The sequence below is a fragment of the Microcebus murinus genome, chromosome 19 (genome assembly GCF_040939455.1).
Source record: "Microcebus murinus isolate Inina chromosome 19, M.murinus_Inina_mat1.0, whole genome shotgun sequence".
In the NCBI taxonomy this organism is placed as follows: domain Eukaryota; kingdom Metazoa; phylum Chordata; class Mammalia; order Primates; family Cheirogaleidae; genus Microcebus; species Microcebus murinus.
In genome coordinates this window covers 44,163,129-44,179,655 of record NC_134122.1, presented here as the reverse complement: position 1 = coordinate 44,179,655, position 16,527 = coordinate 44,163,129, and the positions used below count along the sequence as shown (strand labels likewise).

The 16,527-nt window shown below is 34.8% G+C and overlaps 1 protein-coding gene across 5 annotated transcripts in view; it reads left to right on the top strand.

Annotated features, from left to right (window-relative positions):
* The window catches only part of LYST (lysosomal trafficking regulator), a 408,790-nt gene that overhangs the window by 272,608 nt on the left and 119,655 nt on the right, over positions 1–16,527 (top strand). For all 5 annotated transcript variants that reach the window (XM_075995487.1, XM_075995488.1, XM_075995490.1 and 2 more), the window contains 5 exons: positions 220–1,246; positions 2,384–2,545; positions 5,251–5,407; positions 6,902–7,128; positions 7,628–7,694. In XM_075995487.1, coding sequence (XP_075851602.1) covers positions 220–1,246; positions 2,384–2,545; positions 5,251–5,407; positions 6,902–7,128; positions 7,628–7,694 — 1,640 coding nt within the window. The remainder of the gene's footprint in view (positions 1–219; positions 1,247–2,383; positions 2,546–5,250; positions 5,408–6,901; positions 7,129–7,627; positions 7,695–16,527) is intronic.

The following is a 16,527-nucleotide window of genomic DNA, read 5'->3' as shown; positions in this document are numbered from 1 at the left end:
CTGCAGGAACCACATGTGCATTGTTTTAGAAGGGTATAAGAATAATTAGAAAGTAACTTGAGGTCGTGGTCATACTTAAGAACTTTAGCCAGGTAACTGATGAATCAAACTAGGTAGTATTTAGTATATACTACATGCAGCAATGGCATATTACATACTATATGTACCTATTTACAAATGTTTCTATATGTAAAATCTTATATTTTTTTTCCCCCACAGGGTAATAAGAGATTTGTTTTTAAGTTGTAATGGAGTGAATCAAATAATCGAATTAAATTACTTAAATGGTATTCGAAATCATTCCCTAAAAGCATTTGAAACTCTGATAATCAGCCTAGGGGAACAACAGAAAGATGCTTCAGTTCCAGGTATTGATGGGATAGACATTGAACAGAAGGAGCTGTCCTCTGTAAATGTAGATACTGCTTTTCCTAACCAGCAAGCTTATTCAGATTCTTCTCAGAGCCTCAGCAAATTTTATGCCAACCTCAAAGAAGCTTATCCTAAGAAACGGAAGACTGTTAACCAGGATGTTCATATCAACACAATAAACCTATTCCTCTGTGTAGCATTTTTATGCGTGAGTAAAGAAGCAGAGTCTGATAGGGAGTTGGCTAATGATTCAGAAGATACTTCTGGCTATGACAGCACAGCCAGTGAGTCTTTAAGTCATATGCTGCCTTGTTTATCTCTTGAGAGCCTTGTCTTGCCTTCTCCTGAACATATGCATCAAGCGGCAGACATTTGGTCTATGTGTCGTTGGATCTACATGTTGAGTTCAGTCTTCCAGAAACAGTTTTACAGGCTTGGTGGTTTCCGAGTATGCCATAAATTAATATTTATGATAATACAGAACCTATTCAGAAGTCATGAAGAGGAGCAAGGAAAAAAGGAGGCAGATACAAATGTAAATGAAAACCAAGATTTAAACAGAACTTCTCAACCTGAGATAACTATGAAGGAAGATTTATTATCTTTGACTGTAAAAAGTGACTCCACGTCCTCAGAAATGAGTAGTCTAAAAAAGAGTGCTGACAGTTTAGGTACATTAGAGTCACAGCGTATTTCTTCCATAAATGTGGAACAGATTTCTGCTACTGAAGCTACTCCCAAGGAAGCAAAGATTACAAGTCAAGAAAGTGAGACCTCACTTCACAGCATACGACTTTTAGAAGCCCTTCTGGCTATTTGTCTTCATAGTGCCAGAACTAGTCAACAAAAAGCGGAATTGGAGTTACCTAATCAGGTAATCCCTTGTCCTTAGTCCAGCTCTTGTGTAATACACACACACACACACACACACACACACACACACACACACACACACTTAATATATTTAAAGTTCTAAGTTAATACTATTCTAGTTTTGTTTTTCCAAAGATTTTACATTTTGAGATGCTCCTATATACTTAGCACGGTACCAGGTACTGTGAAGGATACAAAGGAGCATGTCGCCTAGTTCTCACCCTAAAGAAGCTTAGGATTTGGTTTGGAATGCAAAGCCCCATGTGAAAAAGTATATGCATTAAGTGTCAGATGAATAATAATGGATATTGTATTTCAAAGTTCTCAATTTTGGTGTGATGCTGTTGAGTACCCTGCCCAGATCCACTTTACCAAACTGATGCGCCTATTGCCATCCTGCTCATCAGCACCTGTCTTCCAAGGATTGCCCTTGGCTGACAGGAGGTGCCCTGCCTAAGATGCCTGGGAAGGGTGCTCATAGCTAATCCCTATTGGACATGACTCTGGGGTGAGGATAGTCTCTGTGGTACAGTTCAGGCTCCAGAGCTTCCCAGGAGACTAGGCTGGGACCAGACTTTTCCTGAACCCACATCTTTGTCCAGATTTTCCCCCTGATTTCTTCTGCTTCCCTCACACCCTTACAAAGTTTCTCCTGAGAGGACTTCTTAACAAAAAGGGAATCCAGGGACCTTGGATGTGACAGACCTCTTTCTTCTTGTTCTTACTAACTCACCCCTGACTGTTCTGTCAGCCAACAGGCTCTTCTTACTCTAGTTCCAACCTCTGTATTGCTTCATATCTTAAACTCTCGATGCTTCTAAATTGCTCACTCTTTACCATAGCATTCAAAATCCTTCACAGTCTTGCTTTTATTTGTTTGCTTAGCCTCTTTTCTTGCCATTCCTCACTATACTATAATCAAAATCAGTAAAGTGCTTGATACATAAAAATGTTATTAATTTTAATGGTTAGGATGTTTATATAAGAGGTAGATATTTACACAGTCACTTTTATATCAACTATAAATAGACTAGCTTTCTACTTGTTAAGTAAATATTAATTTGTCATTTGTCTTCTTACTGTTTAGTTTTTGAAAAGCATGTTATTAATATTCTTACTGCCTTTTATTTTACCTTAGAACTTGTCTGTGGAAAATATATTGTTTGAAATGAGGGACCACCTTTCCCAGTCAAAGGTGATTGAAACAGAATTAGCAAAACCTTTATTTGATGCCCTGCTTCGAGTTGCCCTGGGAAGTCATTCAGCAGATTTTGAACGTAATGATGCTATGACTGAGAAGGTATGAATAATATATAGTTGCGTTATTTGGGTATGACTAGCAGAGGCAGAAGTGTGTGGGATGGGACTAGGACACTGATGAATGTGGTTAGAATATATGGATCAGGATTTGATCAGGTGAGTTTGATGGATCATATTTTCATTATCTGTGATGGGGACAGTATTTCGTCACTACCCTATCTCATAAAAAACAGGAGGGCAATATGATAGGTTTTTCTTTACGTAATCTGGAAATTTACTAAGCATTACTCCCATTTAAGGTAGAAATGTATTATTAGATTTGATAAGTCTTATGTATATCTGATAGTTTATTAAATGATAATTCAGAGATGGTGCTGATTTAGCTATCATCTCTGGTCCTGCGTTCTTGGTACAGTTAATATTTCCAGAACTTTCTACTCACTTTAATTTTAAATCACTCAACATAAAAATGTCTAGAAAGTAGCCATCACAGTGTTTCAGTTGTTTGTGTTAACATTTTTATCCTAAAAGAACTATTTTAATTTTTTTCCTAAAACTTTGTGATGCATATTTAATTCATTTCCCTCTCATTGCATGTTTTTCTTTTACCTTTAGTTGTCACCTATCCTTTATTTTTATATAAATTCTCGTTTGACTCCTTGGATTAGCTATATATATGATGTTTATAATCTCTTGCCACAATATTTTATGTTACCATTTGTCATAACTTAAAAATTTAGTGAAATAGCTATTAATGCCTTCTCCTTGTATTGCTGAATCAACTGGTTAACTGTAAAATGTTAAAATACCTATTTTATTCTACCTTTTATTGATGTTGCAGTGATCAGGTACTTTGAGCTTCTTTAAAATGAAAATATTTTCTAGAACCAAAGTATTAGTAGCATTTTTGTAAGAAAAGGAAAATTTCTTGCTGTAAGGTGTTAAACATAAAGTTATTGCTGGAACTCTTGATTTCTGAGATGGTTGTGTATAGACAATTGCATTCTGAAATCTTTAAATTAATCCCTTTGAAAAACCATCATGTATCCTCTAGTTATCTAATTTATGAAATATTTTATTTATAAAATCCCTAGGAAAAAAATCTTTTCCTATTAATAAATTTATAAAAATAATATATATGAGGGATCTTCAAAAAGTTCATCAAAAATGTGTATTGTAAAAAGAAAACTATACATGGACTTCAAAATTTTTTGCACCAAAATAAACTCTTACTAACTTGTTATAATGTTTCTGAAAATGATCTAGTTTGAGGCACTAAGAAGCTTAAAGACATCAGTTTGAAAAGAGCCCCTATCAGAACAACATGAATCCTGCTAAAATTGAAGCAAGAACAAACATCAAGTTTATGGTGAAGCTTGCATGGAAGAATGGTGAAATCATTGATGCTTTACAAAAAGTTTGTGTGGACAATGCCCCAGAGAAATCAGCAGTTTACAAATGGATAACTTGTTTTAAGAAAAGGCAAGATGATATTGAAGATGAAGCCTGCCACAGAAACCATCCACATCAATTTGTGAGGAAAAGCTTTGTCTTCTTTGTGCACTAATTGAAAAGGACCAGTAATAAACAGCAGAAACAATAGCCAACAGTGTAGACATCTCAGTGGTTCAGCTTACACAATTCTGGCTTAAAAATAAAGTTGAGCAAACTTTCCGCTCAATGAATGTCAAAACTATTATACCCAGATCAGCTGCAGACAAAAGCAGAGCTTTCAGTGAAAATTTTAAACAAGTGACATCAAGATCCTGAAGCATTTCTATGAAGAATTGTCCCAGGGAAGGAAACATGTCTTCACCAGAACAATCCTGAAGACAAAGCACAATCAAAGCAAATGGCTAACAAAGGCAAAGGTCATGGCAACAGTTTTTTGGGATGCTCAAGTCATTTTGCTTGTTGTCTTTCTGAAGAGCCAAAGAACAATAATGTCTGCTAATTGTGAAAGTGTTTTGAAAAAGTTAACCAAATCTTTAGCAGAAAAACACTTGGGAAAGCTTCACCACAGAATCCTCCTCTATCATGACGACACTCCTGCTCGTTTCTCTCATCAAAGACAATTTTGCAAGAGTTTTGATGGGAAATCATTAGGCACCCTCCTTACAGTCCTGATTTGGCTCCTTCAGACTTCTTTTTGTTTCCTATTCTTAAAAAATATATAAAGGGCACCCATTTTTTTTTCAGTTAATAATGTAAAAAAGACTGTATTGACATGGTTAAATTCCTAGATCCTTAGTTCTTTAGGGATGGGCTAACTGGCTGGTATCATCACTTATAAAAGTGTCTTGAACATATATTAAGAAGTAAAGTTTATGATTTTGATTTTTATCTTTTAATTCCATTTTTCCAAAGAATTTTTGAAGTCTTCTCGTGTTTATTAGCATTAAGTTATGTGAAGTATAATTTCACTTCATTATGGTTTTTAGTGATTTCCTTTTGTAAACTGGAATGAAGTTTCTTAAATAGATTTATTTTTCAATAAAACTGAAAAAGCTAACCTATAGCTTTCTCTGTTAGAAACTTTCTTTTTTGAGATAAGTTGTCTGAGAGTTTCTGGGAAATTTTTCTGCGTAAATTTCATAATTTATAATGATTAATATTGATTACTATGGTTTTTTCTTCAAGAAAATATTGAAGCTGTCCTTAATATGACTTTGAGTAATAAATATTCTATTACTAAAAGTGAGCAAAAGTTACAACTGTTATTTTTTAATTACATTGATCTTACAGAATCATCAGTCTGAGGAAGAACTGTCGTCCCAGCCTGGTGATTTTTCAGAAGAAGCTGAGGATTCTCAGTGCTGTAGTTTTAAACTTTTAGTTGAAGAAGAAGGTTATGAAGCAGATAGTGAAAGCAATCCTGAGGGTGGCGAAACTTGGGATGATGGTAAAATATCACTGAAGCGCTTATGATTAGATCTGCAAGTCCCATTGTTAACTAGCAAAGTGGTTCATAATAATAATACTTTAGGATTTTGTATTGCCTTACAATTTAAAAAGTGTTACATTATCTTATTTGATCTTCACAACAAATTCTAGCATTTGTATATGCAATTATGAGATATATTTTGTTATCACGAACATTTTCTGAATGCCTCAGAACATGGTGTAAAAGAAAAATTCCCTACTTTCATATATATTCTAGTGTGAAAGACAAACAATAAATACCAGAAACAAATAGTCTGAAGAAAATAAAACCAGGTGACATAATAGTAATAGTGATCAGGTGGTGAGTGAAGTCTTTTCTGAAGAGGCAATGTTTACATTGAGGCCTGAATAAAAACAAGCAAGCCAGATGAACACTGGCAGGAATAGCATTTCAGGCAGTTTGTTATAAAGACTAAGTAATATAGGGAATGCAGAACATTTTTCTGTGACATCCAAGGATGCTGCAGCATAGATTTCTTCTTAGTTTACCACAGCTCACCTTGACCTTAGGATGGAACTGCATTGCATGTGATCCTTTCTTTGTCTCTGGGTTTAAAACTTGGGTAGAATAGAAGAGGTGGATTGATTAGAGCCAAGATATTTCTGGGAAGACGCCATCTTAGTATATGCTGGTCTTTTGAATTTCCCAGTACTATTAATCTTTACTGAGTTTACAGTGGTTTATCTTCCTTACAGTTGATTTTCTCTTTCCCCTTCAGTAAATGGGAATAACCACTGATATCTTACTTAAAGCGCTTAATGGACCCATGGCTGTTGCTTTTTGCAAAGCTATTGGCTTAATGGTGGTTTTCTTATAGTATAATTTTATCATAATACAGATTTAATTTTGTAATTATGAATTTCCTCTTTTTTATGTTTTATGTTTGCTAAGCAGATCTCAATAAATTTATAAATTTCTTAACTATATAAACTTCTTTTAAGAATATAGCAGTCTTAAAAGATATTAGTCAAATTTTCCAAAATGCAATATTTAGTAAAACAGAGTCTGTTTCTCACTTATGAAGAAGACAAAGTTGAGAATTCATCCAACCAATAGCCAAGCTTACTATTTTCAAGCAATATGGACAGGCACATTGAACTACACGTGATTTAGGTATTTTGGAGTCAGAAAGTTTGGAACAGTTTTTTTCCCCAGTCACTTCAGGAGGGATGTGTTAAATCTGTATCCCATGTCTATAAAAATTACTGTTGCTAATATTTGTAGCTCTGGTGAAGATCAAAATTACTTTTTAGGCTACTTATCTTCAAAATATCCATAAGGCTTGATTATTCAGATTATATTATATTGTAATCAAATGTTATGTTGTAAAAAAAGGCTTTGTGAGCATCTTGTAGATAGCACTTTGCCACTAGATTTTCTAAAATGATGAATAAAGTATGAAATATTTAGTGGTTAGGGAATAAAAATAATTTTTTCTTTTTCCCTTTCCAGGGATAGATGTAAAGTCTGAAACAGAAGGTTTTAGTGCATCAAGCAGTCCAAATGTCTTACCTGAAAACCTCACTCAAGGAGAAATAATATATCCTGAGATTTGTATTCTGGAATTAAATTTGCTTTCTGCTAGTAAAGCCAAACTTGATGTGCTTGCCCATGTATTTGAGGGTTTTTTGAAAATTATTAGGCAGAAAGAAAAGAATATTTTTCTGCTCATGCAACAGGTAAAAAATGTATTTAGTTAACTGTGATCGATATTTATCAGACTCATGCCCTAAAAACACATCTCCTTATGTATAACGCAACTTGTCTGAAAATTGAGATGATTGACTACTGATCTTTTATAGTACTTTAGGTGTGTTTTTACCTACAAATGGCTTTCCAAAATCTTTTAATTCCATAATTCTCTAAAATAGTATAAAAATTAATGTTGTCATTGGCTAGCCAGTAATGAATTCTCATATGTTTCTGAGAATGGGTAATATTTTTTAAATTGCATGTAATTTTAGTATGTGCCTATTGTTTTGGAAAATCAGAAACAGTATAAAAAGAAAATAAAAATTATGTATAATCCTACACATAGTATTCTTTTCAGTTATTTTAAAATACATATTTATACAGTAGACGCCCCCCATCAAATAATTTATTATGACATTACAATTCCTTCATGCTTCTGTAAGGGTAAGAAATTTAATTTCTTATGTTTTGTTTTTTAATCTTCAGGGAACTGTGAAAAATCTTTTAGGAGGGTTCTTGAGTATTTTATCGCAGGCTGATTCTGATTTTCAAGGTGAGTTGAAACTGTTAGTTTTATTTGGGGGGGGTTGTTCAAGCCACTTTATTGAGGGGAACTGGGGACAGGGTACAAAAAGGATGTAGAACGAGATCTGTCTTTGGCCGGGCTGGAACCTCTCAGCCTTTGCAGACACAGAAAAGGAAACTGTTAATTTTAGACAAGAGTTTTGCAATTATTTTATGTGAAGAGTTGCTTATAATGGTTTCCATTGGCATGGTGCCCTGTGATTTCAAAAGTATATGTAATTATCTCATTTGTTTCTCAGATCCACCCAATGAAATAGACATGGTGTAAGTATCTTTATACAGAGGAAAATCTAGATTCTAAGGGATTGAGTTGTTCAGGTCCATGCATATAGAAGTGGCATTGCCAGGACCGTAACCCAGTCTAAACAGTGTGTTGGTGCCGTATCTGATTGATTGTCTACTCTCTACTTAGTACTTACCCAGACATTTGACAAATTCACAGTAAATATGTAATATGCTTTCTAACCACAAGAAACCTAAATCCTATTTAGAGAATTAAAGCTAACATACATGAAACACTGATTTGGGTTTTTCTGATCTTTCTCTGTGATTAAATTCAGGTTATATTAATATATTTTTGGTAGGAATACTCAGAAGTGATATTGGGTCCTTCTGAGTGCATCATGTCAAAGGATGTATGATATCTAGATCTTATTACTGGTGATGTTAACTTTGATCACATGGTTAAGATGGTGTCTGCCAGGTTTCTCCATTTTAAAGTTACTATTTTCCCTTTATAATTAATAAGTATCTCGTGGGGATATAACTTGAGACTATGTAAATATCCTTTTTCTTGTCATACTTTAACTCACTAATTTTAACATCCATGGATGATTCTTGACTGAAACAGTTAATACTGTGATATTTACCAAATGATGATTTTCTATTTTCTTCATTTCTTCTGTGTTTATTAATTTAGATTGTACTGTAAGGAAAGCTTTCTTTTCTCCTCCATTCACGTATTTAGTGTATGGGTATATTTTTATTTATTGTGCTATTCTATTTATTGTGTGAACCCTTGTGATCTGAAGACTTATTTCCATCTTTGCTCTGAGAAATTCTATTCCATTATTGTTTACTAACAGCTTTATTGAGATATAATTCCCATACCATACAACTCACCTATTTAAAGTGATTAATTCACTATTTTTTAGTGTATTTACAGAGTTGTGCAACTATCACCATAATCAACTTTAGAACATTTTCATCACCCCTAAAAGAAACCCTGTACTCTTTAGCAGTTACTCCCTATTTCCCCTTAACCCTGCCCACACATATCCCCCTGCCCTTGGCCATCACTAATCTACTTCCTGTCGCTACAGATTTGCCTATTCTGGATATTTCATATAAATGAAATGTATGTTCTTTTGTGACTGGTTTCTTTCTCATGGCGTGTTTTGTTTTGTTTTGTTTGTTTGTTTGGGTTTTTTTTGAGACAGAGTCTCACTTTGTTGCCCAGGCTAGAGTGAGTGCTGTGGCATCAGCCTGGCTCACAGCAACCTCAAACTCCTGGGCTCAAGCGATCCTTCTGCTTCAGCCTCCCGAGTAGCTGGGACTACAGGCATGTGACACGATGCCCAGCTAATTTTTTATATATATATTAGTTGGCCAATGAATTTCTTTGTATTTATAGTAGAGATGGGGTCTCGCTCTTGCTCAGGTTGGTTTCGAACTCCTGAGCTCAAAGGATCCACCCGCCTCGGCCTCCCAGAGAGCTAGAATTACAGGGGTGAGCCACCGCGCCCGGCCTCTCATAGCATGTTTTAAGTGTTCATTTATGTTGTAATGTGTCTTAGCACTTAAATTTTGTTTATTATTTCTTTTATTTTATTTTTTATTTGAATGGATTACTTTTTAGTTTTTCTTAATAGTCTTTAGTTTTGAAAATAGCTTTAGGTTTACAGAGAAATTGAACAGATAATATTGAGAGTTCCCACATTATGCCCCTCCTTGCAGTTTCCCCATTACTAACATCTAGTTTTTATGATATGTGTGTTATAATTAATCAGCCTATTATTTAGCTAAAGTCTATAGTTTATTCAGATTTCCTCAAGAATCCTATCTAAGATACCACATTATAGTTAGTTGGCATAACTCCTTAGGCACCTCTTAGCTGTGACAATTTCTCGGACTTTCCTTGTTTTTGACCACCTTGACAGTTTTGAGATGTACTGGTCAGGTATATTAAAGAATGCCCCTCTATTGGAATCTATCTGATATTGTTTTCATTGTGCTATCTGATTGTGATTTTGATTTCCATTTCCCTAACAGTTGCTGATTTGAGCATCTTTTCATGTGCTTATTGGCCATTTGTGTATCTTGTTTGAAGAAATGTCTTTTCAAGCTTTTTGCTTATTTTTGAATTGGGTTCTTTTTTTGTTGAGTTTTAGGAGTTCTCTGTATATTCTAGATATTAATTCCTTATCAGATATGTGATTTGCTAATATTTTTCTTACATTCTGTGGTTGGCCTTTTTACTCTGTTGATAGTATGTATAATTTGATATGCAAAAGTTTTCATTTTGAGCTCCAATTTGTCTATTTTTTTCCTTTGGTTTCTTTACCTTTTCTGTCATATCCAAGAAATCATTGATAAATTCAATGTTATGGAAATCCTAAGTTTCCTTCTAAGAGTTTTATATTTTCATCTCTTACATTTAGGTCCTCAATCCATTTTGAGTTAATTTTTTATATCATGTTAGTTAAGGATCCAGCTTTATTCTTTTCCATGTGGATATCTAATTTTCCTAGCACCATTTGTTGAAAAGATTGTCCTTTCCCCCCACTGATTGGTCTTGCACCTTTATCAAAAATCATGATTACACTGGGGATATGGACTTTTAGGAGGGCGATCATAGAAGTAAAGTACCATTTTTATTACATCATATCAAGGGTACATACTGTCAACATGATTTATGACTGTGATGTTGACCTTGATCACTTGTATTAAGTAGTGTGTGTTTGTCTGGCTTCTCCACTGTAAAGTTGCTTTTCCTTTTCCCCCCTTGTTTTTTTTTTTTTTTTTTTTTTTTTTGAGACAGAGTCTTGCTTCTTTCCCAGGCTAGAGTGAGTGCCGTGGCCTCAGCCTAGCTCACAGCAACCTCAAACTCCTGGGCTCAAGCAATCCTTCTGCCTCAGCCTCCCGAGGAGCTGGGACTACAGGCATGCGCCACCATGCCCGGCTAATTTTATATATATATATTAGTTGGCCAATTAATTTCTTTCTATTTATAGTAGAGATGGGGTCTTGCTCTTGCTCAGGCTGGTTTCGAACTCCTGAACTCGAGCAATCCGCCTGCCTCAGCCTCCCAGAGTGCTAGGATTACAGGCGTGAGCCACTGCGCCCGGCCCCCCCTTGTTTTCTTTTTGGCTGAGTAACATTCCATGGTGCGGATATACCACATTTTATTTATTCATTAATCAGTTGATAGACAATTGGACTGTTCCATTTTTTGCTATTATCAATAATACTGATATGACCACTTATTTATAAGATTTAATGTGAATTTATGTTTTCATTTCTCTTGGGTCATTTATTTTGGGTCATATGGTAACTCTGTGTTTAACCATTTGAGGAACTGACAGACTATTTTCCACAATGGCTGCACCATCTTACATTCTTACCATCAGTGTATAAGAGTTCTAATTTATTCACATCCTTGCCAACACTTGTTATTATCTGTCTCTTTTATTATATCCATCTTAGTGCTTATGAAGTGGTATTTCATTGTGGTTTTGATTTGTGTTTCCCTGAATACTAATAATGTTAAGCATATTTTCATGTGTTTGTGAGTCCTTTTTGTGCTGCTATAACAGAATACCACAGACTGGATAATTTATAAGGAGCAGAAATTTATTTTCTCCTAATTCTAATGGCTAGGAGTCCAAGATCAAGGTGCTGGCATCTGGCAAGGGCCTTCTTGCTGCATCTTCACGTGGCTGAGGTGAAAGGGCAAAGAGGCCAACAGGGGCTGAATTCTCCCTCCAATAAGGATATTAATCCCACTCATGGGGGCAGAGTCTTATCAATTCCTAAAGGTCCCTCCTCCTAACACCACCACAACAGTAACCGAAATTCAACATGTGTTTTAGGGGAGGTGAACATTCACACCACAGCAATGTGCTCATTGACTATTTGTATATCTTCTTTGGATTTCTTTGGAGAAATCCTTTACCCACTTTTAAATTGAGCAATTTGTGCTTTTATTATTGTAGTAAGAGTTTTTAATATATTTTAGATGCAAGTCTCTTATTAGATATATGATTTTCTCCCATTCTTTGAGTTGTCTTTTCACTTTATTAATGGTTTACTTTGAAGTACAATTTTTTTTATTTTGATAAAGTCAAATGTATTTATTTTTGCTTTTGTTGCTTTGCTTTTAGTGTCATATGGGAAGGTCACAAACATTTATTATTTTTTATAAGCCATATGCTATTGTATTAATCATTTAATATATTATAAAATATATACAAAATAGAAATTACAGAGGGAAAGATTAATATTTTAACATGCATTTTGTTTATTAATGATGTTAAAGAGATTTTTTTCCTCATAGGCACTGATCGAAAATGTTCTGGTAATTTTGAAAATCTAGTAAAACACTTTGTATAAAAATTAAAGTTTGATTCTAAGTTCAGTTTATTTAAATAATTGGTTTTAATAGCTATTGTAGGTGAAAAAGATACCTCATAATGAGATTATCTCCAAACTGAAGAAATATTGTCAACTGTGCTTACTAGATCATGGTACTAATATTTCAATCACATCCAAAAATTCTCTCAATGTTTTTATTGAAATAAATCTGTAAAATTTCATATTTCCTAATGCCAATTGCTGCTAATCAAAAAATTCTGCCTTTTATTATTTTTAACAAGTATATTGAATAACCATGGGAACATTCATATAGAAGATCTTTGAATATGTTAGGAAATTTTGTTTCTAAATTTGAAAATATGAGGGTTTTTTTTATATATAGGTGACATACTTTTCAGCAAAAAATCACTTACTGGAAACATATCTATGAAACATACCAAAAATTCTCACTCCATAGCACAAGTTTCTTTCAAAAACTCAGTAACTTCCCCATTCACTATTAAAATGCTATTACACTTTGAAGGGTCAGATTTTTTTTTTCCTTAATATTTGCCTGAAACCAATTTTCACATATTTAAAAAAATTTTGTAACATGAAAAGTGTGTAGCTTATATCTAAGTTCAACTCTAATGTATTAATATTCATCTCAGAGTAGCCAGTGCATTTTTAAATAATACATGTGATCTTCAAGGTCACACCGCTTCTCAAAATAAAACATTTTAAATATTATTTTTAAAGATTTTCATTTTTTAAAAATAATTATATTGACATAATAAAGCATTTTGGACACTGTTGGCTTTATTTTCCTTTCTATAATAGCTTTCCTAAAAATCGTGCAATAAGTGGATTTTGATGTATGATGCAAAATGCAGCCAATGCAACCAATCTACTGTGGTTACATTTACATATATATTTTTTTATTTCAGCATATTATGGGGGTACAAATGTTAAGGTTACGTATATTGCCCTTGCCCCCACTTCCCCCTCAAGTCAGAGCTTCAAGTGTGTCCATCCCCCAGATGGTGCGCATCACACTCATTTATGTATGTATATACCCATTCCCTCCTCCCCCCTCCCACCTGCCCGACACCTGATAAATGTTATTCCTATATGTTCACTTAGGTGTTGATCAGTGAAACCAATTTGCTGGTGAGTACATGTGGTGCTTATTTTTCCATTCTTGGGATACTTCACTTAGTAGAATGGCTTCTAGCTCTATCCAGGAAAATACAAGAGGTGCTATATCACTGTTGTTTCTTATAGCTGAATAGTACTCCATGGTATACATATACCACATTTTATTAATCCACTCACATATTGATGAGCACTTCGGTTGTTTCCACATCTTTGCAATTGTGAATTGTGCTGCTATAAACATTTGAGTGCAGGTGTCTTTTTCATGCAGTGACTTTTGTTCTTTTGGATAGATGCCCAGTAATGGGATTGCTGGATCAAATGGTAGATCCACTTGTATCACTTTAAGGTATCTCCATATTGCTTTCCACAGAGGTTGAACTAGTTTGCAGTTCCACCAGCAGTGTAGGAGTGTTCCTATCTTTCCACATCCATGCCAACATTTATTGTTTTGGGACTTGTTAATAAAGGCCATTCTAACTGGAGATAAGTGATATCTCATTGTGGTTTTCATTTGCATTCCCTGATGGTAGAAGATGTTGAGCATTTTTTCATATGTTTGTTGGTCATTATTCTGTCTTCTTTTGGAAAGTTTCTGTTCATGTCCTTTGCCCACTTTTTGATAGGGTTGTTTGATTTTTTTCCTTGCAGTTTTTCCTGAGTTCTAAATAGATTGTAGTTTATCAGCACTTTATTGGACGTGGACGTGTAGCTTGCGAAAATTTTCTCCCATTCTGTAGGTTGTCTGTTTGCTCTTGTGACAGTTTCTTTGGCTGTGCAGAAGCCTTTTAATTTGATCAGGTCTCATTTATTTATTTTTGTTGCTTCTGTGATTGCCTTTGGGGTCTTCTTCATAAATTCTTTGCCTAGGCCAATGTCTAGAAGAGTATTTCCAACAGTTTCCTTTAGAATTCTAATAGTTTCACAACTTAGGTTTAAGTCTGTTACCCAGTGTGAGTTGATTTTTGTGAGAGGTGAAAGGTGTGAATCCTGTTTCAGTCTTCTACATATGTCTATCTGGTTTTCCCAGCACCATTTATTGAATAAGGATTCTTTTCCCAGTGTATGTTTTTGTCTGCTTTGTCAAAGATTAGATGGCTATTAGAGGATGGTTTTATATCTGGGTTCTCTGTTCTGTTTCACTGGTCAATGTCCCTGCCAAGCTGTTTTAATTACTATAGCCTTGTGGTATAGTTTGAAGTCAGGTAAATTGATACCTCCCATTTTGTTTTTATTGCCTAGGATTGCTTTTGCTATACAGGGTCTTCTCTGGTTCCATATGAAACATAAAATTATTTTTTCTATATCTGTGAAAATGATGATGGTATTTTAATAGGGATTGCATTGATTCTGTAGATCTCTTTGGGTAGTATAGACATTTTAACAATGTTGATTCTGCCAACCCACGACCATGGTATGGTCTTCTACCTGTTTACATCCTCTGCTATTTCCTTCTTCAGTGTTTCATAGTTCTCCCTGTAGAGGTCTTTTACCTCTCTAGTTAAATATATTCCTAGGTACTTTATTTTCTTTGTTGCTATTGTGAAGGGAATTGAGTCTTTCATTTGGTTCCCACTTGGACTCTTATTGGCAAATATGAATGCCTCTGATTTGTGTGTATTGATTTTGTATCCTGAGACTTTACTGAATTCATTTGTTAATTCAGGGAGTCTCTTGGTTGAATCTTTGGGGTTTTCTAGATATAATATCATATCATCAGCAAAGAGTGAGAGTTTGATCTCTTCTGCTCCCATTTGGACGCCCTTTATTCCGCTGTCTTATCTAATTGCTATAGCAAGGACTTCCAGCACTATGTTGAACAGAACAGAAGTGGAGACAGTGGGCAACCTTGCCTTATTCCAGTTCTAAGTGGGAATACTTTCCATTTTTCCCCATTCAGTATGATGTTGGTTGTGGGTTTGTCATACATGGCTTGTATCATTTTTAAGCAAGCCTCATCTATGCCTATTTTGTTAAGCGTTCTTATCATAAAAGGATGTTGAATTTTGTCAAATGCTTTTTCTGCATCTATTATTTAATTTTTAATTCTGATAATTATATTTTAATATTTAAGAGTTCTTTGTTGTTTGATTATTTTCTGGTTATTTTTTTTGAATGCAAAGGATATAGTATCTTATATATATCTGGTTACATAATGAATATTTTAAAGTTTTTTTTCTATCCCCTAAATTTTTTCTTTTTCCTTTGTGTTCAGTTTATCAATTTATTTTTTATATCTCAGTTTCACTATTTTAGGTTGCTGATTATCTAATATTTTATGAGCCTTTTTAAGCTATTTATATTTTTAAGAAACTATTGGAGATTTTCTGTAATATTATGAAAGTAGATTTGTTCTCCTTTTTGGCCTCTTCCCTGAAAGGATATTCTGTTGAAGAGCTCTGTGTGGGCCAGGCGTGTTGGCTCACGCCTGTAATCCTACTACTCTGGGAGGCCGAGGCGGGAGGATTGCTCAAGGTCAGGAGTTCGAAAGCAGCCTGAGTGAGACCCTGTCTCTACTAAAAATAGAAAGAAATTAATTGACCAACTAAAAATATATATACAAAAAAAAAAATTAGCTGGGCATGGTGGCGCGTGCCTGTAGTCCCAGCTACTTGGGAGGCTGAGGCAGTAGGATCACTTGAAGATTGAGGTTGCTGTGAGCTAGGCTGATGCCACGGCACTCACTCTAGCCTGGGCAACAAAGTAAGACTCTGTCTCAAGAAAAAGAGCTCTGTGTGGATGTGCCAGCGGATGATTAGGGGGCTCCCCAAATACCCTAATGAATAGAGCTTTATTTTGGGGGACCATTAGGGCCACTATTACTCCATGTGGCACTTTGCCTACATTAGAAAAATACATCTTCCATATGTAGAGCTTGGCTAACAAATAGTATCTTTGTACTAAGAAAAAGATATTGCTTTCTTTGTCCAGGCAACACAGCCCAACACCAGGATGTGTGGCTTGATGAACAGCATTCAGGCTTTATTTCAGTCTGGATTTTTCCCTTTGATTAGACAAGTTGACCATTTTGCAGACTGTACAATTATACTCAATAGCCCTGATGCTAACATCCC